This window comes from Mya arenaria, chromosome 14 (assembly GCF_026914265.1).
Source record: "Mya arenaria isolate MELC-2E11 chromosome 14, ASM2691426v1".
Classification (NCBI taxonomy): Eukaryota; Metazoa; Mollusca; class Bivalvia; order Myida; family Myidae; genus Mya; species Mya arenaria.
The window spans coordinates 48,872,452-48,897,360 of record NC_069135.1 but is presented as its reverse complement, the minus strand read 5'-3'; the positions used below and the strand labels follow the sequence as shown (position 1 = coordinate 48,897,360).

The following is a 24,909-nucleotide window of genomic DNA, read 5'->3' as shown; positions in this document are numbered from 1 at the left end:
GTAGGTGGGTGCATATAGGTGGTAGAGGGTCGGTGGATGAAGGTGGGTGACAGATGGTAGGTGGATGAGTATAGGTGGACGAGGGTCCGTGGGTGAAGGTAGGTTACAAATGGTAGGTGGGTGAGTATAGGTGGTAGAGGGTAGGTGGGTGACAGATGGTAGGTGGGTGAAGTTAGGTGGGTAAAGGTGGATGGATGAAGGTGAGTGAGATATGGTAGATGGGTCAGTATAGGTGGTAGAGGGTAGGTGGATAAAGGTGGGTGAGTGAGAGATGGTAGGTGGGTGGGTATAGGTGGTAGAGGGTAGGTGGATAAAGGTGGGTGAGTGAGAGAAGGTAGGTGGGTGAGTATAGGTGGTAGAGGGTAGATGGATAAAGGTGGGTGAGTGAGAGATGGTAGGTGGGTGGGTATAGGTGGTAGAGGGTAGGTGGATAAAGGTGGGTGAGTGAGAGAAGGTAGGTGGGTGGGTATAGGTGGTAGAGGGTAGGTGGATAAAGGTGAGTGAGTGAGAGAAGGTAGGTGGGTGAGTATAGGTGGTAGAGGGTAGGTGGATAAAGGTGGGTGAGTGAGAGATGGTAGGTGGGTGAGTATAGGTGGTAGAGGGTAGGTGGATAAAGGTGGGTGAGTGAGAGATGGTAGGTGGGTGAGTATAGGTGGTAGAGGGTAGGTGGATAAAGGTGAGTGAGTGAGAGATGGTAGGTGGGTGGGTATAGGTGGTAGAGGGTAGGTGGATAAAGGTGGGTGAGTGAGAGAAGGTAGGTGGGTGAGTATAGGTGGTAGAGGGTAGGTGGATAAAGTTGGGTGAGTGATGGTGGGTGAGATAAGGTGGGTGGCTGGGGTAGGCTGATTTTAAAACAAAACAATATTTTAGCAGAATATCTGTACGCCTTATTTAAAAAAATATTGTCAATAACAAGCATCCAAACTTTACTAAGAAAACATCTGCTAAGATTTCATCTAGAATAACACAGCAAGAGAAAATGATACTTGGAACATTTTAAACAACGTTGCAAACATAAACATGTTATTATCACAAGATAAAAGGGCTTGAAAATTCTCAGAGATTTTGCATGTGTTGGAACCATGTTTCATAGAATCACTGTCAAAGTGTCAGGAATGAAATATCGAATCAGATTTGCATTTCAATTGCAAATAGTTTGCCTCAAATCAATCAAATACCAGAAAATACATTCTGCTGTCAGAAAATATCTTCCATTGAATATGTGTATTTAAGACCTTTGAAAGATTAATATATTATTCACCCCTAAAGGCTTTGATTTTTATTCTCGATTTCCAGTTTAAAGCACTTTTCATTTCAAAGAAACAACATTTTAATTGTATGCCAAGTTTCATCCCTGAATGTCGCCAAAGACTAAAATACAGCATAATACAGCTACTGGGAGCGATACTCTCTTTTCGCAAAGCTCCCTTGGTTTAATGTATTCCAAGCTTCCTTGTTATACCACATTAAAATCCTAAGCACCAGAAAAGAGGCTTTACCCCCCATTTCCTCCCACCTTCAGCCCCACCCCTTGGTTTGTGGCATTCAGAGGCTTATTAAGCATAACTCAAGAGGGTGCTACGCAGAAACTCACAACTGGTTTTATTGGGTGTGCAGACCCTCAACATAGTTTTATATCATTTACTACGCAGGATTTGGGTAGAAAAATGAAGGAGTATTTGGTAGGCAAGGGGAGAGGGGGTTATACCCACAGGCAAGGGGAGAGGGGGTTATACCCACAGGCAAGGGAGCCACTGGTATTGCTTTGGTACGATGGAATAGGACCTCTCACACCAAAAACGGATGATCTTCCACTAAGATATTTTGGCAAAGATCCATTTTGAATCAGTTGTTAAAAACGGTTACAATGGAGCTAAATGTTACCCGCAGTGTTTCATGTTTTGAGGTTTATCCATTCTCACAGCGATTTTAATGGAAAGGTCGTCGGACGTGTTTTTCGTCGTCTTCATCTTGTGCCATTCTGCAAGTCTGCTGCTGTTTCCTGTTGGGTGTAAGACGACCTGGAATTGAAAGATAGGATATAGCAACAGCCATATATTGCCCTAAGGAAAACAAGTTGTATAATTGTATAGGTACTCAGGGTTATCATATTGATACGTTTTTCAATGCATAATTTTAATTCTCTTTGATAGCTATACACAATTGTAATAATTTTGTATAAAGTTTTCAAATTTTCTATTATTATACTCATCATTTAAATAGCAAATCTGCAACACCGCAAATATGCAACGCCAGCAATGATGAATTAGTACATAACTTTTACAGCATTATTATCATATTTACAATGATTTCAATGCAAACAGAGAAAAAATGATGATATTTAAGCTGCACTCTCACAGATTCAACGTTTTGACAACTTTTTTATTTTTTGTCTTGGATCGAGCCAATTTTTGCGAAAAACCATGGAAGCCAGTGATATAAGACTGCTGACAAAATATAAGTTCGCAGAATTTCATCTTTGAGCTCAAAAATTCATGTTTTATGCATTTTTCTTAAACCGTTAGTTTAAACCATAAAACATTAATTTTCGAACGGAAATATGCAAATCTGTGCTCTGATCTTTTGTCAGCAATCTTTTATCAATGGTTTGCAGATATTAACGCAAAAATTTCCTCTTTCCAAGATAAAAAATAAAAAAGTTGTAAAAATCTGTGGGAGTGCAGCTTTAAATGAGAACATGTACATAATATTTTGATGATGAAAGAAGGTGTACAGGCTATGATCAAGTTTTTACTTTAGAGGGGGTAACTTCTGGGTGCAACATTGAACGTGTGCACCCTTCTTTCAGAACCTAAATTTATAACGGTCCTCCATTAAATAGACATTAGCTATCTTTAGTCTGAAATGGTGCATTTTGTTGTACTTTATTTATCCATTTCTCCTATATTGACATAATTGACATAACAAAGACATCTAGGACAAAATGCTGTAAACCCCACCCACCCACCCCTATCCCTTTATCTGCAAATTTGTGAATATACATGTTAACTTACAGGATAGGTACAATATTAACAAATGCTTGTTATTCATGTCATGACCAATCCAATAGAAATCAAGGTATAACGTCTCCTTGTTCCCACTTATTAAATGAAACACCTAACTCGAAACATTATTAAGTCACGAATGCTTGGTTTATGAACTACTGCTTAATATCATAGCTTATATCGTTCTGTGCGTGGTGTGGCTGTGTATATGTGTGTTTTTATCTGAAAACGTTCCAAATAAAATTCATGAAAAATATTTTTAACAATACTGAAAGTAAACTTTTTTCCCCAAAGAACACATCTTGCATCGCCAGCTTCTACAATCTGCCTAAACTGCCAAGCCAAATTGATGATATCAATCTTAAAGTATAATGTCTTATATAATCTATGAAATACTGATCTCTTTATTTTCCAAATTTGGCACTGCTAAACCAATTCCCCAGCTGACTGAAAATTAATCTAAGCTTCAAATTCCATATCTTATTTCCCATGTTCCCTCTCATGCTTCTTAATATTCCTGAGGCTCAAAACGATCCAGCTATCTGATTAGCGCTTCACCTTGACAAGTGGGAGCAAGTCCATATAAAATTACCCACTCACCTTCCCGAGCTCCTTATCCTCGAGGCTCAGCATGCCCGAGCTCTCTGTGTAGAGTTTCACCTTGACAACGGGGAGTGGGTGTGTGGTTGTAAAGTCGCCCTGCGTGTCCCAGCATGGTTTCGACGCCTCCGCCTGGTCAGTCTGCAACTTCTCCCCACCCTCTACCTCCATCGTGCAGTACACGATCTTGTTTGGCGCCAACGACTTCAGACCCTTCACTTCGACTACATGGACCTAAAGATTTTCAATCATATTTTTTTATACCATACTTTATAATATATAGTTGAAAAATTTACTATTGAGACTCAACTAAATGCACCTTAGATAAAAACTACAATGTCCAATACATATGTTGATTATGGAAACCATGACCAAGTAATGCAAACAGTTCTTTCTATTCAATAAGTTAAACAAAACAAATTCATTAATTATTTGAATTGTGATTTTTTGGTAGTTGTTTATAATTGTAACACAGTCCGTGTTCAGCATCTATAAATTTAGGCCCATAGTATCTACAACATCAACATAAAATCACAAATAAATGTATTCACACCGATAGTGCCATAACGAGAGAAGTGTTCAAAACTTCAAGACTGCCACCGTTTCTGATGTTCATGAAGGACATAACTATACAGACTTTTTGTTTGATTCAGGTGGGGATTACATGATACACTTGTCACAAATGCCCCTGATTTGGGCTTGACAGACTTGTTTGCAAATTATATAATATGAATGAAATTTGAATAAATGGTAACAGCTGAGACACAAATTATTACTGGAACTATGAAATCTCATAGTGTACAACATTGACCTCCAAGTGTGACCTTCACCTTGAGATAAAAGCACCATTTTTATGCAATGTGTGAAAAATTATTGAATTGCCTTTCAGATATTGTTGAGATACCAATTATTTCTATGAAATCCATATTTCTGAACATTAAGATGGTGCTTGGCCTTAATATAAGAGCACACTTCTTTGAAGTTTAAATGAAATACCATTACCAAAGTTATTTCAGAGGGAAAATTGTAACACACAGATAAACAGAAGGACACAGATGAATGGATGAACTAACAAGACAGTGCAATAACTATATGCCCACCAAGCCAGGAGGCATATAAATAATCTCAATGACATTAGGCCTAAAAAAATAATTGTTTGGTTAGGGTAATATCCTTTTCAAAAAGAGGTAGGGAAGGTAGGCTTTTTATTGGGGTTTTTTGTGTGTTTTTTATGCTTTATATAAGAATGTCATATTCATCATTTGAGAATGGTGTTGAAGTTATCATCTGTATTAGCATTTAAAGCTGCACTCTCACATACATGCCATATTTTCTGGAGACCATTCAGGGGGATTTGTTCAAAAGTCTGAAAATTCAGGGGGATTTTGGTAGTATTCAGGGGGATTTTTTAGCAGATCTAATTTGGCAAAATTTCGAAGTATTTTAAGACGCAAGTACGAAAAAACAACAAATTGCCATAATTTTGAAAGGCTCCCGAGGGGATTATGTCCACAATTTAAGGGGATTTTTATCATCGCCATGTAGCATTACGGGCATGACACACATGCCAATTCAACTTGTTTACCCCTTTTTCCAGCACTTCATCTATATTTTTATAAGACACAACCATATTGCATAATAAAATCACTCACTTGCAAAATAGAATACTTCACAGAAAAATATGTTTCAGAGACAATTTAATGTGCTTACCTTCCTCTAAAATTGGATACAAAATTTGCAGCCTATGATCATAAATGATGACTTTCAGACTAATAGAGAGAATGGAATGAATTATCAATATTTTTCATTTCAATTCCCAAATAGTCAGAATTGTTTGCTTCTGATAAAAAGCAAACGCATAATTTATTAAGTTCATAAACATATCTTCTTTTGGCATTCATAAAAAAACAAACAAACAAAAAAACATCACCATAATAAATAAATAAAAGTCATTTCATCAGAATTGTCTACTTTCAGTTTCTCTTCTGGAAGTTCTGTTATTTTCCGATATTTGCGATGAAGGTCAATGTCATGTATGTAAACATATTAGTGAGGCATAACAAAGAACAGCATTGTCTATTAGTTATTTTAATCCTTTTCTTTACTGAATAATTTACAGTCACCTTTAAATTATTAATTCTTTTGATGACAATGACACATGTTATGAAGAACGCTTTAATTTGTTACATCCTCTCTGATTGGATAAAAATTATAGTTTTAACCAATGAAAATCGACCTTTTATCTGACTAGTCTAATTGACATTTCTTACGCAAATTCTGTCAGTTTCAATCAAAACAATGCATGAAATGTGCCCTGCTGATTTATTAAGTGTCACCCAATAGGTGTTGTTAAAACACACCATCAGTTGATAATCCAATTAAGCTTCAGGACAGGAAGGGCATTATAACTGTAAACAGGCATATATAATTAAACCCTGTGATAAATTTGCGTAATTTTAAACACTTTTTAATTCCGGGGGATTTTCATCCCCCTCCGGGAGACCGGGGGATGGGTCAAAATTCCGGGGGATTTTATCCCCCTCCGGGGGATATGGCATGTATGCTCTCATATATTCACCGTTTTGTCATTCATTTTTTGTCTTGGAATGAGCCAATTTTTGTCGCTAATATCTGCAAACCAGTGATAAAAGATTGCTGACAAAAGATCAGATCGCAGATCTTCATATTTCCGTCCAAAATTAATGTTTTATGGCTAAAACCGTTACTAACAGTTTAAGAAATATGCATAAAACATGAATTTTTAAACATAATATCTCTGCAATCTAATTTTGTCAGCAGTCTTATATGACTGGTTTCCATGCATGTTCCCATAAATCGGTTCTTTCAAGGACAAAAAATAAAAAAGTTGTCAACACATTCAATCTGTGAGAGTGCAGCTTTAAGGTTTTAAACTACATACTGAAAAGCAATAAAAAAATAACAACTTTATTTTTACTTTTTTTTTTTTCAAAATGACTATAAAAATGGATTCCGTAGGTAGGTACGGTTAACCTTAACCAATTGGTTATTTTTTAAGCCTTAATATATTTGCTAATAAATCTTTAATGAAACAACACCATAGTAATGAAACATCAATCTGTTACCATTTGTCTACTCATCTGTGTGTAGTGACTCATTTTTTATCACAAATATCCTATCACGCTTTAATGAATGCTTCCAGAATCTTCACAAGAATTTTCTAAACATTTACAATTTTCCAGCAACAGTCTATTAATTACACCCTTAACATTTGTAAGCACCAATATGTTTATTACATGGCTCAACTCCCTTAAGGACCATGAACAACACAACTCATCATTAAAGTGGGAAATAATCTGATTTTCTTCACATGTACAAACAAAGCCATGCCCTATAAATGATCACCAGGGGTAAAATGTTATTTTATTGCAAGAAATCAGGCAGAAGCATTAAATTCTAAGAAATATATGGTACTGGTATTGTGTGATTAGAATAGCACACGCCTTTAAAGAGACTAACAGTGTACGTAGTCTGAGTAATATACTTAATTAAACAAGAGAATGTGACTAAGTTCCTCAATATGGCCCTGTAAGAGTGAAATCCAATTCACCTCTAAGCTGACAAGTACAAATCGTTATTGTTATTTTGCATTCTATGTTTGTATCATTTTAATGTTATTTTATAATTATATACCATTTATGCACCAGTCAATTGTAACCACAGCCCCCCCAGGTCCGGGGTTATACCGGGGATAGCCGGGGAAATGGGCCATGTTTTTACCTTTTAGGTGGCCCCGCAGTGCCAGGTGAATGCGGTGGTTTTGTCTTCGCTTTAAATATAGCGAGGAATGGGCCTCACCTAGGGTCCCTGGGGTGCGGGGGGATTTGGCGGGGATTTTACCATCTGTTCCCCTGAAGGGGGGGCGTTTACAATTGACTGGTGCATTACATAATACATGTACATGTATGTTTAAAAATATTGCATAATTGATAATAAGCTGTACATTGTTTCATCAGAATAAACTGTAAAACTGTATGTTATATTATGTTATACAAAATGGCTGCACCAAGTTGAGCAAAGGGATCAACACAGCCAGAGACAAGACTGGGACTTGACAAACCTCCAAGTGTGACCTCGACCTTTGAGATAAAATTGTATGTGTAACACACCTTTCAACAGTAATTCACAATTAAAAAAAGTTTGATTTCCATTTATAATTGGAAAGTTATGGCTGAGATACAAATTACTGGCATAAAAACCATATTATATACCACTGACCTTCAAGTGTGACCTTGACCTTCCAAATAAGAACAACAAATTTATGCACAACACACCTTCCCAGGGTGGTGGACAATTCTGTGAAGTTTGCATGCATGCACAGACGAAGGGAAAGTGTGATTACTACATGCCATCCTTTGGGGGCATAAGAATATACAAATTAAAACTTTTTGGTATGGTATGTAACGCTATTTTTTCCAGTTATTTTCTAAAGCAAATATAGTATAAAGTGTAAGGCAAAATATAGTATTGTCACATGACAGGGCTTGAATTTAAGCTCGCATACTCGCTAAATGCGAGTCAGTTTTGCCGATAGCGACCTCATAAAAAATCTACTTGCTAAAATTTGCAAGTCCTGTATTTCAAAACAAAATACCAGAGTACGAACGAGAATGAGTACACAAACGAATACTTTGTCGCATAGACGCTTAACAACTCATAACAGGTAAGCTTTAAACGCTGATCGGCGTGCCAATTTTGATGACGCAGTACACATTTGCAGTGCACAAAATTCCTACACAGTGATATCCTTGACAAACAGACAAGTACAGCAAAGGAAAATCCACTGTTGTTTTTTTCTCTGAATGTGTCATCTGCAGATATAAATAAACTATTAAAGGTCAGAATAAAGTCTATTGTTCTATTGATTAAAAGAATATTGTCATGACTGTGTTTTTATGAAAAAGTAATGTTTGGCATGTTGTTCATTAAACTTTTAACTATAACTCACTTGTATTGACATTGTTACTTTATTATATGGCATAGAATGCTTAATTAACCTAATTTAATAGTTTGGGAAAAAAAGACAAGTAACTTTTTGAAAATGTGAGTAAAACATTTACCCACTTGCAAGTAGGAAAAAAGTTTAAATTCGAGCCCTGCATGATGGTCCTTTTTTACGACACTCCACAGAGGGACAATTGTAGGTCCGACAACGTTGCTACTTGATGTGTTGTCATATTTAGAAAATCTGACAATCTTAACAGTTTTATAATACATTTGTGAAGAACAATTGAATTATAAATGTTAAAATACAGTCAAGTATCAAATAGTAACACTGATCCAACTACTTTCAGTCCCTGTAACATTGATCGGATATTGGACACCCAGCATATTTGCATACTGGCCCAACATTTCTGCAAACCATAATTGTCAACAACTGAGTAAATAAGCCAGACCATTTAGCACAATTACTCAGACTTCCCCAACCTCCAAAGCAGCAGGTTTCTGCCAATATACTTTCAATCAATGCAATCAGATGACAGACATCAGTCAGAAGCTATGGTTTGTGCTTTGCTTCAGTGCTTTGTAGGCAACTGCAATGGTATAGATTGTTTGTACTTGTTTTTTGATAAAACAGGCATCAGTTTCCTTCTCTGCTTTTATTCTATTGGTTAATTTTAGTATATCAAAGCCTTTAAAGAGACTGACAGGATATGTAGTCTGAATAACAGTATATCAAAGTATATTTTTAACAGATAGTGTGTTTTTTTTTAAAGTTGTTGTTAAGGGGTTAGCTGTGTACTGCTCTGTGTTCAACTATGAAACAAACAAGAGGGCCATGATCACCGGTAAAGTTTTTAACCTTTGCTTTTTTATGAGAATGAATGAGTTTAGTGGTTTATGGCAATGCAACTAGGGGTTAAACTTTGATCGAGTATTGTCAAATGTTGTAGTGGCTAAGGTCAATCCAAGCACAACTTTGATATTTGTTTTCAAAACCGTACACATGGTTGAAATTTCATTGCTAAAGCTTCAAAAATAAGAAAGTAGGTCATCCGGGACAAAAACTTTTAAGATTTGCACACATGGTCTAAATTTCATTGCTGTAGCTTCAAATATAAGAAAATAGGTCAAAATGTCACAGTCAAGGTCATCACAGAAAAACATTAGTTATTGAACTGTATTTATGGTTCAAATTTTGATGCTGTGGCTTAAAAAATTAGAAAGTAGCTCAAAATGTCACAGTTTAGATCATCCTTGAACAACATTGACATTTTTTCAAAACTATGAACATGGTCCAAATTTCATTGCTGAAGGTTCAAACGAGAAAGGTAAGAGGTCAAGTTGGGTCATTAATATGACTCTTGCTACAACACACTATTTTATTTCACCCATTATTATTAACCCAGTGAGAGTAAGAGTTGTCTACTTCTCACCCCTGAGATTGTGAGTTCAAACTCCATCATGGATTCTTGGTCTGTCAAGCTGGCAAAAAAAAGTACATGCTTCTACCCAGGAAAGGAACTCCAGCTTGATCACAATACTATTGTACAAGTATAAGCAGAGTGAGTGCCTTCTTCCAAATAATATGCAGAGCCCACTCTGAAGCATTGACACCTATGTAAAATATGTACAAGGTTGCTGTGACGCATGCAGCGTGCGCAGATAAAGGATGATAAGAGCCTTACCTCCAGTGTAAAGGAGAGAACGACGTCAAACTTGGAAAGTCCAGGTTCGTTATCCTCCGAGATGTCCATCTTTGACAACGAGGTGTTGTGTGTGGTCCTGCGACGGGAAAATTAGACACAAGTCAGAAATATATAGGCTTATTAAGAATTATAGAGGGCGTTGTTCAGAAATATACCTACGTTATTCAGAAATATAGCAGACGTTATTCAGAAATATAAAGGACTTTATTCAGAAATATAGAGAACTTTATTCAGAAATATAGAGGACTTTATTCAGAAATATAGAGGACATATAAAGGCAGTTATTCAGAAATATTGAGGGCATTATTCAGAAACATTCGTACATGATTCAGAAATTTAGCACACGTTATTCAGAAATAATTATAGAGGACGTTATTCAGAAATATAGAGGGCATTATTCAGAAATATAGAGGGCGTTATTCAGAAATATTTGTACATGATTCAGAAATTTAGCAGACGTTATTCAGAAATAATTATAGAGGACGTTATTCAGAAATATAGAGGGCATTATTCAGAAATAAAGACAGCATTATTTTTATTTAAAACACAACAATATTTGTGATACTTTAACATCATGATGTAATCACGACCTGTAAATCAAAGTTACAAACATTTGCTAAATTGACACCAAACAGGCAGAATGTAAAAGGTGCAAGAAAAATATAACAAGAGTGAAAATGTGTGTTTCAGACATACAAAGATGTTTCGGTACTTGGTCCGAGAAACTAGCATTATTATAATTCACCTCAAAATACATAATTTATGGTCTTTTTTATAGAGTAAATACGATGATTGTTTATATTGTATAACATAATAGTCAGTCAAAAAAATTGCTGGTCATTTAATGTTCTTGCTCTTCATATTTGCAATGCAGTAGTATAATTTGCATAAGAGCTTGCCTTTTTTTTCAGCTTAGAGAAGTTCCTGTACTAGCCAATTTTAACAGCTGAATAATTTTTAAACTGAGAGAGAGAGAGAGAAAGAGAGAATAAGCAACTCTGGGCATATTGTGTAAAGTCTTTCAAAAGAGAAACTGAATGAAAAATTTGAAATAATGGCAATTTCAGCACATCAATTTTGATGGATATATTTTTTTTATAATCGTCCTAGATTAAAAGTTCCAATTGCATGTTTAAAAAGTTGTTCTATTATTTATCAATAGCATTTTTCGTTGTTTTATAATCAATTTTGAGCTTGAGTGAACCAAGCCCTTCTTAACAGAAACAGAATACTAAATGTGATCGGGCGTTCTGTAGTCTGTTTGAAATGATGCAATCTATGGGCTTTAGTCAACATACAATAAACCAATAACCTAGGATAACAATCAACTCAAAAAAACTATTGACTTGCTATTGAATTTTCTAGGCATTCCATAACTTTCTATAGGTATTGTGTGCCTATATTTGTTTTACCGTATTTTCTCGACTATAAGACGGGGAAATTGGGTCCCGATTTTGACCCCCAAAGTAGGGGACCCGTCTTATAAGCGAGTCGATAAAATATTAAAAAAAGATTCAAGTCAAAATCAGTAAAATTTTACATAGGGTATTCGTCTATCCAGTATATCGTCTGCTGATACAAGTATGGGGCAATTAAGTAAACAACAACACGAAATCTCTTCACCGCGCGTGCTCTGACGTCACACAGTGTACAGTTATATCTGCATTTTTTCTCATGGCGCGTGTCGGTATAATTAGTTTGACAGATATATCAAATCAATAAATTGGAATCTTAATATGATGTAGGTACCTAACTGTCAATTTGATTAAGCAAACAAATGACAATGCGAATATGAATCCTTTATGTTCGTCGCCAATCAAGGGACAATATTGCCTAAAGCATTATTGCTAAACAAACACCTATTCATGCCTCGGCCTTTCGCAGTTATGTTATTGAAGCCATTTATTTTGCCGAATAACTTCATTGGTGTCTTCAATAAAAAAAAACTAAAATAAACATATGTTGTTATTGATGAATTATTACAATTCTGATAAGTAACGACCTGTCCTGCAAACTTATGTACTCATTTTTAACCTACCTCCAAATAGAGAGCCCACAGTTGAGCGCCATTTTCTTTGAGTAAAACAAAAACAGTTACCGCGAAAGTCGATAATTGTCCGTTGAGCTTGAACATTTTTACACTTAGGAAGAATTTTAGCATTTTAGATTTGCTTAAAAATTGACCCCGTCTTATAAGCGAGTCGAAACAAAAAGCACCAGATTTCATGGGCAAAGTTAGGGGGCCGTCTTATAAGCGAATCGCCTTATAGTCGAGAAAATACGGTACTTTTAAAGCTTGAAAAACATTTATTGCTTTCCTTGAAAACAGTATTGCTCATTAATTGCCCATAAAAAACAGCAAAAGTAATAGAAGTTAGTGAAGAGTGAATTAGTTATCCTAAACTTTATGCAACATTTTACTTAAACATTCCACCCGATCTCTACTGTGTTGATAAAACACACTATACAATCTATCGACATGCATATTACCATAAAAAAATTTTTTTGACTGATGCTAGCAATAACATAAATTTATAACTTAATAAATTATAAGTGAAATTATTGGTTTACTTTAGCACCGAGGCGAACAGGAAAAGAATTCCTTTGTAATGTCCACATCATAAACACAATTCTTATATCATACATATATCATGTCCAAGAAATTTAAATGGCACCATCTACGCCTATAGTCTGTGGCATCAATCTTAAAAAAATAATAATTTCAAACAGGAGCACAAATTTTAGATTCTTGGGAAAATACCAAAGTTAAAATTATAACTAAAAATAGAAATTAGAAAAAAAATACTTGCCAAGAAAACAGATTTCTATGTTTTCACCTTCGGGCTAGTGCGAACTTTCATCACTGATCTGTGTATGAGTCTTTAAAAAATGCCAAGTAACAACCTTCCAACTCGACAGGCAGGAAAACAGATTGCTTTGTTATATTTTATATGTAAAATCTGTAAGTATTTTGACTTTGAAAGCCCCAAACCAACCAGCCAGAGGACATAGAATCATTTTGTCATGGCTTATAGTAAATCAATCAAATATTTCACATAACACGAAAAATAACTCGAAAAATAAACACAAAAAGTCTATCTACCTAGTGTACCTGGGATAACGCTTGAGCATTTGAAGACGGGAGTCTGACCCCCCAGATTTTGAGACAGGAAGGCTCTCCAGATTTGCCATGAGGAGGTTAATCTGGGCTTTTAACTCATCAATGTACATCGACTCCATTTCCTTAACGACAAACTTTGGGTGTTTTCGATTCTGAAATGGAATGACAAAAACAAGACTTAGCCAGTATCTGTTCAGGTGTGTTCCAATCCACGGCTTCACTGTGATTGACCTAAAATCACATTCGTTTTTAGGCTCATGATCCCGCCAATGGTATTGCCAGATAGAATCTGGTTTAATCCATTAAAAAGATTTTGACAAAACCGCCTGCTCAGTTCCATTAATTGGCTTTATGAAGTAGACAATTTAGCAGTTCAGGCATGTATTGGCTTAGAGACATTCTCGCCAACATTTAGGATAGTTATTACTGAATTACATTGGGTAAAAGACGCAATTTATGCACGAGATTACCTGCGTCCTATCTATAGTATTAGGCGTCTGTCAAAAAATAGTAATTCCATTTCAGATTAAATTTGGCTCAAAATAATTTAATTGCAAAATAAATGGAAGAAAAGGTGTTTATTTACTGGGATGCCTGGATGAGCCCGGCAGTGGAAAATTGGGATATTAGTTTTAAATTGTGCAATATATTTTACGTAGAATGATTCTGTATTAATATAATAATAAATAAACATGCAAAGTGGCATCATTGTGCACCATCAATGTCTATAGGTGTCTATCCTAGCGTTTTATACACAGTATAATTCAGTAATTATTTTTGATTTACTTTAAAACATTCAAATCTGAAGCCTGGCCTTACAATGACAATTACTTGGGGCACAATATATCACACAATACTCTTTGAAACTCAATAAATTTTCATCAGTTAACAGTAGCAAAACACAATCTTTACATAACAGCCTTTTCAAATCAAGAAATTAGTGATTCCTTTATTTCAAACATCAGCTCCACTGTTTTGCATGCTGAAGTTTCCTAAAGGAGGAAAATCTCCTCAGAAATGTTATATGTGAGTCATGTTTTGGCATTTTAAAGACAAGCCTGCATAATGCATTTGATGGCCAATAATAAAAAAAGAAACATAATATTAACATTATGTCCAAGACTGCAATCCATTAGCCGTAATATCTATAAAGTTCTTTACTATTTACGCTTATGCCTCCAACAAATTTCCATACGGTCCTTAAGTTGTTTTATTAAGTGGGTAAAATAGAAGTGGTTTGCACAGGCAAAGTCTGACCAGTATACAGATGTTCTCGCCAACACTAAGTAAGTTATTATTTACTTTTGCTTTACTAAACAATAACCTCAACAGACAGGCTGCACCCGGCTTAAAGACGGGCTGCACTGGCCTTATCGATGGGCTGCACCCGGCTAACAAGCGGGCTGCAACCGGCTTACCGGCAGGCTGCACCTGGCTTACAGACGGGCTGCACTGGGCTTATCGACGGGCTGCACCCGCCTTACCGGCGGGCTGCACCCAGCTTACGTCAAATTCGTTGTTTGGTAAAGCAAACATAAACAATACATAATAAATAAGAATAAATATACAAGTGTATACTTTATATTTCAATACAGGAAACAATTACTTAAAAGACAGAGAATTAATAAATGAATGTAATGTAAACCTTGAAATTGAATAGAAGATTTTCTCTATGATGTCAAGGACCAGGGTTTTCTATATCTTCTCTATATTATTACATACAAATTAATGGTGCAATATGGCATTAACATTGTAATAAAACGGGGAAGGTATTGTTGGATTGTTGGATTTCTGTTACAATTCTTTTTATATTTGTGAAAAAAGTTTCTATCGGTAGTACCTCATCTAATCTTATGCCTTTTCGAGCAATCTGTCAAGGAAAAACATACATTTAAGCAAACATTGTCACTGGCATTTTTTTAAAAACTAAACTCCACTAATTTCAATATTTTTAAAAAAATGTAGACAAATATAAAACTGTAAAGATTTAGAGAAGTAAAGACTTACTTTTGAACCAAAATTAATTATGTAAATGAAACCATAATGTTTAATTTTATATTGAATTGTTCACATCAATTAAAACATTTGGGAAGGCTATAGGTGGAAATAGTGAATTAGTATATAATTTATGACATTAGCCATATTTAAAGCAGCAAAGTTAGTACTGCAATACAAATATACAGAGTAATAAAAATAAAAATAATAATACATGAATGAGTCAAAATAAAGCATATTTGGCAACAACATATGGGTGAAAAACGATTCTAATGAATGTGTAACTATATAATTATTGATCTTTAATATCAGCTATGTTTTCTAAACCAAAATTGTTGGATTTCAGCTAGATTTTTTATATAGAAGCATTACATTTTATGTTCTGAAAAGGTTTTCATCTTTTCAAGACTTTTTCATACCGTAAATGTCCTATTAGACGAGCTGTGTGTGTGTGTGTGTGTGTATTTTTAGGAACCCTTTGCACTAAATAAGAACCATTTTAACCTATTCAGCAAAGTTCTTAAAGTCTGCTTTATTTTATGATCAGTCATGTTAAGAGTCACGAATATTAAATATAGACAATGCTTGTCAAAAATACCAATCACCTTGACGGTAGGCCGAGTCTGTGACTGACCAATCAGTGATCAGTGTCTGCTACAGCATGAGGAATGTTTTACCCTAGTATTATCGTCGGTGGTGTGTAACCTTAATTATACAATAGGGTTTGTATGCATGATGTCAGCAGTCTGACCATGTGGCTATAAACAAATCCCTCTGATGTTATGCTTTTCATGTGAACAGAATGCATTTTTTTAAAGTTTAGAGTAAAGGTATAAGCATAGTTCATGTCACAGAATTGAAAAGTAGACCCACAAAACACCTGTGCATGTTTATTAGGACATGCACTTCTAACAGGACATTTACGATAGTACCATTCATACATGTACATCACCTTTCTTAAAGTATTCCAAAATATCTAACCCCTTCTGAGCTGCGATTTATACACATTCACTTTTTATAGTGAAAAAATTGGCATGCAAAATAAAAGTAACTTTCTATAACCTGTTAAACAAAAATTCTGGCCCACACCTTACAACAGCGTCTTAAATAGAACATTTCTTCATATTCAGAAAAAAAACCCAGCCATAACCAGCTCCCTGAGTGAACAATAGATGAAACTTTCAAAAGTTCTGGAGTGCTCCATTCTTACATATGAAGCCTGGCTGTCTTGAACAAGGTTCGGTTAATTACCATTTAGATAAAAGGGAAAGAGACTGTATGGAGGCATTTAATTGATCATTGCTTGTCTCCAGAGAGTCATCATTTATTAGACTTTATCACAATATAAATGCATATTCATGAACATTTAAAGAAGTCTAATAAACTTCTTAAAAGCCAGGAAATGTCTTCTGTTTAACAAAATGGTTAATGATTCATTCAACATCCTATTCATCTGCTCTCTATATCCCTGCTCAACGGCACAATTTGATGTATCCTCATGGGATAGGCATTTCAAATATCCTTGCTCCAGGACAAGGTTCCTTTGCCAAAAAATGAAATACTCATTTTAAATGTTTTTTTATTGAGGAGAATTTGTTTTGCCATGAAAGGGAACATGTTTTAAAACTGAAGCCAATATTTATTTGTCTTATTAGGGAATATATATTTTTATATATGGTATTGCTATGAAAGGGAACAGGCACTTTATATGTCCTTGAACTGAGACCAACATTTTTTCCATAAAAGTAAACATGCGTTTAAAATATGAACTCAGGTCTATATCCCTTTGCCATTTTATATTTCTTGAACTGAGACCAACACTTCCATAAAAGGGAACAGCCATTGTATATGACCTTAAATAGAGGTCCTAGAACTAAGACCAACATTTCTTTTTCATAAACGGAACAGGCATTGTTTATGTCCTTGACATGAGGACAGCATTTCTTTGCCATAAAAGGTAACAGTCACCATATATGTCCTTGACCTGAGGACAGCATTTCTTTGCCATAAAAGGGAACTGGCATTTTATATGTCCTTGACGTGAATACAGCATTCCTTTGCCATAAAAGGTAACAGTCACCGTATATGTCCTTGACCCGAGGACAGCATTTCTTTGCCATAAAAGGTAACAGTCACCGTATACGTCCTTGACCTGAGGACAGCATTCCTTTGCCATAAAAGGTAACAGTCACCGTATATGTCCTTGACCTGAGGACAGCATTTCTTTGCCATAAAAGGGAACTGGCATTTTATATGTCCTTGACGTGAAGACAGCATTCCTTTGCCATAAAAGGTAACAGTCACCTTATATGTCCTTGACCCGAGGACAGCATTTCTTTGCCATAAAAGGTAACAGTCACCATATACGTCCTTGACCTGAGGACAGCATTCCTTTGCCATAAAAGGTAACAGTCACCGTATATGTCCTTGACCTGAGGACAGCATTCCTTTGCCATAAAAGGTAACAGTCACTGTATATGTCCTTGACCTGAAGACAGCATTCCTTTGCCATAAAAGGTAACAGTCACTGTATATGTCCTTGACATGAGGACAGCATTTCTTTGCCATAAAAGGGAACTGGCATTTTATATGTCCTTGACCTGAAGACAGCATTCCTTTGCCATAAAAGGGAACTGGCATTTTATATGTCCTTGACATGAAGACAGCATTTCTTTGACATAAAAGGGAACAGGCATTGTATATGGCCTTGATCAGAGGATCTAGAACTAAGGCCAACATTTATTTGCCATAAAAAGGAACATGCATTTGATTATGTCCTTGAACAGAGGACATAGAACTAAGACCAACATTTATTTGCCATAAAAGAGAACATGCATCCTATATTACCTTGACATAGGTCCATGAACTAAGGCCAACATTTCTTTTCCATAATATGGAACAGGCATTGTATATGAACTTGAACAGAGGTCCTTTAACTAAGGCTAACATTTTTTTTCTATAATATGGAACAGGCATTGTATATGAACTTGAACAGAGGTCCTTTAACTAAGGCTAACATTTCTTTTCTATAATATGGAACAGGCATTGTATATGAACTTGAACAGAGGTCCTTTAACTAAGGCTAACATTTCTTTTCTATAATATGGAACAGGCATTGTATAATTTTTATGACCTTGAACAGAGGTCCTTTAACTAAGGCTAACATTTCTTTTCTATAATGTGGAACAGGCATTGTATATGACCTTGAACAGAGGTCCTTTAACTAAGGCCAACACTTCTTTTCCATAATATGGAACAGGCATTCTATATGACCTTGAACAAATGTCCTTGAACTAAGGCCAACATTTCTTATCCATAATATGGAACAGGTATTGTTTATGTCCTTGTACTAAGGCTAACATTTCTTTTCCATTAAAGGGATCATCTAAGGCAAATATTCCTTTGATGTGAAAGAGAACTACCTGTTAACTTAAAACAAAATCATAATACATGTTAATAAAATGAAAGAAAATCACAAAATTGCAGATCATGCAAAACCAATGAATTTTGGAATTTTACACACATTTTAACACTATAGCATTTTAGAAAAAGCATCAACAATGTCAAATGGTTAAAAATAACCATGCTCTTGAAGTAGATCTCGGAAATAATGCAATTTCAATCAAAATAGATTAAAGTGAGGCATCTGTTATATTAAATGATTTTAATAGTTTAATCATTTCTAATCATTAAAATTACAATTGCTTGTAACACAGCATTATTTCCATGGTTGTACAAAAATAAAGCAACTTAACTTGCACAGCAAATAAATAAAAGTTGACAAGTTGATAGGCTGAAATATATCATTTTTGGATACATATTTCTTTTATCTTCTTTGATACAATCCCCATAAATAAACTGTGTCCACATTTTAAAACATCACCAAGAAAACCTTTAAATAAACTTAGAAATTATTTCTGTAAAGTGATAAAAATGATATATTTCAGCTACAAATTTAAAGCTACACAGCACTGTGGGAAACCAATTAAAAGTGCTGGGATAATCACATCTGGGGTTTGACTGATAAGATGCTCTAATCTCATTCGCTGAAAATAAACACATGACCAAGTTATTTCATTAGTTTGCAAATTTGACTTGTTAGGGTTGGGCTACGATATTTAAAAATGGTGAAATCTTTCAAGAATTAATTATCTTAAACCACTGTCAAGTTATACATACTCATACTCTCAAACTTAATCTGGATCTTTGCTAGCACTAACAGTGACCTCTGTTAAGCTTCAATAAAATTTAGCTTGTCAGAGCAGACTGTTAATGCTAGCAATGATTCGGATTTAGCTTGTCAGAGCAGACTGTTTGATGCTAGCAGTGAATCCGATAAAGCTTGTCAGAGCAGACTGTTTGATGCTAGCAATGATTCAGATTTAGCTTGTCAGAGCAGACTGTTGATTCTAGCATTGATTCAGATAAAGCTTGTCAGAGCAGACTTGATGCTAGCAATGATTCAGATAAAGCTTGTCAGAGCAGACTGTTGATGCTAGCAATGATTCAGATAAAGCTTGCCAGAGCAGACTTGATGCTAGCAATGATTCAGATAAAGCTTGTCAGAGCACACATGATGCTAGCAGTGATTCAGATAAAGCTTGTCAGAGCACTCTGTTGTTGTTTGCAATAATTCAGATAAAGCTTGTCAGAGCAGACTGTTGATGCTAGCAATGATTCAGATAAAGCTTGTCAGAGCACTCTGTTGTTGTTTGCAATGATTCAGATAAAGCTTGTCAGAGCACACATGATGATAGCAATGATTCAGATAAAGCGTGTCAGAGCACACATGATGCTAGCAATGATTCAGATAAAGCTTGTCAGAGCACACATAATGCTAGCAATGATTCAGATAAAGCTTGTTAGAGCACTCTGTTGATGCATGCAATGATTCAGATAAAGCTTGTCAGAGCATACTGTTGATGCTAGCAATGATTCAGATTTAGCTTGTCAGAGCACACAGTTGATGCTAGCAATGATTCAGATAAAGCTTGTCAGAGCACACAGTTGATGCTAGCAATGATTCAGATAAAGCTTGTCAGAGCACACAATTGATGCTAGCAATGATTCAGATAAAGCCTGTCAGAGCATACTGTTGATGCTAGCAATGATTCAGATTTAGCTTGTCAGAGCACACAGTTGATGCTAGCAATGATTCAGATAAAGCTTTTCAGAGGCTAGCATCAACAGTGTGCTCTGACAAGCTTTAAATTTATCTGATTCGCTCTATTCTTACATAGCCCAACTCTAACACATCAAACTTCAGTTCATAAAATATTGCAGTTTTACAACAGTTAATATATAAGACATAGTGTGTAATTATGAATATATTTGTTACACCTTTGCATAAAGGTACTACTCAAGCTAACTAGACAATAGTGATTTCTTTCCAAACCTCCCCTGAAAATCAGTTTTTGGAACAAAGATAACTTTATTAAGCAGCACATTCTGCTCTTTAAAGGTATTAAAATTATTTCTTAAATCCATCACTGTTGTCTGTCACTTTATTAATTTGCACAAGTACATGTAACTACGCAGTAGTGACCACCATGGAAAACCACGCAGAACGTGAGACATTGCAGTAGGCTTGCATCATTCCCCAAGTAAAGCGTTACCTCATTCAAACAAACATGAAAGCTTATAAGAAGTGCATATAATCATTCCTCCAGAAGAACACAACTTGTCCTGAATGGAACATATGTCACGTTATATATGACAAGATCTACCCTCAGGGCCACCCATGAGGCATATGTGCATACAAATGCACATGCCCAAATTTATCCTCAGTTGCAGATTTGCACCATGTCTGGAGGTGGGGGTAAATTTGCGCTTGTGGGTATTTCAGGTCAAATACACAACAATTAATTTGCCCCTGGGGGTATTTCAATTTTCACAGGGTTTCCCCATCAGTTCTATTTTTTTCATGGAGGCACAATATAAGGTCGTGCATGTAGGCTGCATTAACTTGAATTACGTATGTGAGTTGCATGGACTGAAATAACGTAAGTTAGTTGCATAGACTTAATATCACGATAGTTAATTGCATAGACAGAATTAATGTATGTGAGTTGCATGGACTGAAATAATGTATGTGAGTTGCATGAACTGAAATAATGTATGTGAGTTGCATGGACTGAAATAATGTAGTTGAGTTGCATAGACTGAAATAATGTATGTGAGTTGCATAGACTAAAATATTGGAGTTGAGTTGCATGAAATGAAATAATGCATGTGAGTTGCATGGACTGAAATAATGTATGTGAGTTGTATGTGAGTTGTATAGACTGAAATAATGTATGTGAGTTGCATAGACTGAAATATTGTATGTGAGTTGCATATACTGAAACAATTGTATGTGAGTTGCATAGACTGAAATATTGTATGTTAGTTGTATGTGAGTTGCATAGACAGAAATATTGTATGTGAGTTACATAGACTGAAATATTGTATGTGAGTTGCATGGACTGAAATAATGTATGTGAGTTGCATAGACTGAAATAATGTATGTGAGTTACATAGACTGAAATATTGTATGTGAGTTGCAAAGACAGAATTGATGTGAGTTGCATGGACTGAAATAATGTATGTGAGTTGCATGGACTGAAATAATGTATGTGAGTTGCATGAACTGAAATATTGTATGTGAGTTGCATGGACTAAAATAATGTAGTTGAGTTGCATGGACTGAAATAATGTATGTGAGTTGCATAGACTGAAATATGGTAGTTGAGTTGCATGAACTGATATAATGCATGTGAGTTGCATGGACTGAAATAATGTATGTGAGTTGCATAGACTGAAATATGGTAGTTGAGTTGCATGAACTGATATAATGCATGTGAGTTGCATGGACTGAAATAATGTATGTGAGTTGTATAGACTGAAATAATGTATGTGAGTAGCATAGACTGAAATATTGTATGTGAGTTGCATAGACTAAAATATTGTATGTGAGTTGCATAGACTGAAATATTGTATGTGAGTTGTATGTGAGTTGCATAGACAGAAATATTGTATGTGAGTTGCATAGACAGAAATATTGTATGTGAGTTACATAGACTGAAATATTGTATGTGAGTTGCATAGACTGAAATAATGTATGTGAGTTGCATAGACTGAAATAATGTATGTGAGTTACATAGACTGAAATAATGTATGTGAGTTGCATAGACTGAAATAATGTATGTGAGTTGCATAGACTGAAATAATGTATGTGAGTTGCATAGACTGAAATATTGTATGTGAGTTGCATAGACAGAAATATTGTATGTGAGTTACATAGACTGAAATATTGTATGTGAGTTGCATGGACTGAAATAATGTATGTGAGTTGCATAGACTGAAATAATGTATGTGAGTTGCATAGACTAAAATATTGTAGTTGAGTTGCATGAACTGAAATAATGCATGTGAGTTGCATGGACTGAAATAATGTATGTGAGTTGTATAGACTGAAATAATGTATGTGAGTTGCATGAACTAAAATAATGCATGTGAGTTGCATGGACTGAAATAATGTATGTGAGTTGCATGGACTAAAACATTGTAGTCGAGTTGCATGAACTGAAATAATGCATGTGAGTTGCATAGACTAAAATATTGTAGTTGAGTTGCATGAACTGAAATAATGCATGTGAGTTGCATGGACTGAAATAATGTATGTGAGTTGTATAGACTGAAATAATGTATGTGAGTTGCATGAACTAAAATAATGCATGTGAGTTGCATGGACTGAAATAATGTATGTGAGTTGCATGGACTAAAACATTGTAGTCGAGTTGCATGAACTGAAATAATGTATGTGAGTTGCATGGACTGAAATAATGTATGTGAGTTGTATGTGAGTTGTATAGACTGAAATAATGTATGTGAGTTGCATGAACTGAAATAATGCATGTGAGTTGCATGGACTGAAATAATGTATGTGAGTTGCATGTGAGTTGCATAGACTGTAATAATGTATGTGAGTTGCATGGACTGAAATATTGTAGTTGAGTTGCATGAACTGAAATAATGCATGTGAGTTGCATGGACTGAAATAATGTATGTGAATTGCATAGACTGAAATAATGTATGTGAGTTGCATAGACTGAAATAATGTATGTGAGTTGCATGGACTAAAATTACATTAGTTAGTTGCATAGACTGAAATCCCATTAGTTGGATGCATAGACTGAAATTACATTAGTTTGTTGCATAGACTGAAATAATGTATGTGAGTTGCATGGACTGAAATTACATTAGTTAGTTGCATAGACTGAAATCATGTTCGTTAATTGCATAGACTGAAATTATGTATGTGAGTCACATAGACTGAAATAGCATATGTCGGCTGTAAAGAAATTTTGTTTTAGATGCACAAAAGGATGCACTTGCAAATATGTAAGCAGATTGCTGAGACATTAAATACTTGCTTTTTCAATATTTCAGACAGATTAATTTTTCTCTCTAGTGGAAAGCTTATTCCTACATATAACCCTCTATTCTGCTAGATGCTATTTCGAAGTTTTATTACTATGCTTTATAGTTAACATTCCCTGCTCCGTCTTATTACTGCGGAACATGGACATTTTGGTAAGGCCATTCAGACAAGTTTACAGCGAAAAAAAACCGTTTCACCAAAAACTCAAAACTTTGTTCTAGGTAGTTCGATTTGGTTATAGAGTTGCTGTTTTTTGTGCTAAATCAGAGTTAACACTCCTTGTACACTGAAAGGGGATGAAGGCAGTAAACTATTTCGGAAAATTCTTACAAAATTAAAGGCATTCCAAGGCTTTGAGAGTACCAAAGAGTTGAAGCAGCAAAACCTATTCAACCTATTTGCGAGAATTTCCAAAGCAATGTTTTCTTGAAAAAATTATTGCATCAAGCAAAGTTGCAAATTAATGTGAAAAGTCAGTTGATTTTGACAAAGCATTTTTTTTATGAAACAATTATAGCAAACAAAGTTGCAAATTAATATATACTGAGACAATTGAGAAATGTAATGAAAATAGAAACAGAAAAATTTATAAGAAGATGCAATTAGATGAATGCATATAATTATATTACATCCTCTTTATTTTCACCTGTTGGCGATTTAAAAACATGGAAGATGTCAGTGATCTTTAACAAAATATAAAGAAAACATGAATCTATCAAATTTATTTCAACTGACTTAAATTTAGTTAACTAGAATTTATTTTGTAAATGATGAGAACATGAATGGATTTTGTAGCACAGTACCGAAAAATGAATGTTTGGACCATGCCTAAGAAAACATTAGAAACCCATTCATTGTGTATTTCTTTAGACCTTGTGGTCAAGGATAACCCGTGAAAGTGCAAGCACTTATTTCCAACGGGGTCCTTTGTTTTTGCTGAAGGGACAGCACGCTGAAGAGACAGTGGTGGGATACAAGGAAGTCCGGGTGCCAGACCCTAGCTCTTTTTCGAAGAGACCCCTTGGTTCTTTTACGTGCTCGGTGTAAAGCACCGATACACGGGGTACAGGTTTCCTG

General features: G+C 35.2%; 1 protein-coding gene across 19 annotated transcripts in view; it reads right to left on the bottom strand.

Annotated features, from left to right (window-relative positions):
- Positions 1-24,909, bottom strand: part of LOC128215787 (calcium-dependent secretion activator 1-like) — a 96,673-nt gene that overhangs the window by 60,790 nt on the left and 10,974 nt on the right. For 11 of the 19 annotated variants that reach the window (XM_052922357.1, XM_052922364.1, XM_052922361.1 and 8 more), the window contains exons 3-8: positions 19,418-19,456; positions 15,256-15,285; positions 13,398-13,567; positions 10,274-10,370; positions 3,606-3,839; positions 1,885-2,021 (exon numbers count right to left, since the gene is read on the bottom strand). In XM_052922357.1, coding sequence (XP_052778317.1) covers positions 1,885-2,021; positions 3,606-3,839; positions 10,274-10,370; positions 13,398-13,567; positions 15,256-15,285; positions 19,418-19,456 — 707 coding nt within the window. The remainder of the gene's footprint in view (positions 1-1,884; positions 2,022-3,605; positions 3,840-10,273; positions 10,371-13,397; positions 13,568-15,255; positions 15,286-19,417; positions 19,457-24,909) is intronic. The other 8 variants (XM_052922366.1, XM_052922375.1, XM_052922374.1 and 5 more) reach the window with 3 other exon arrangements.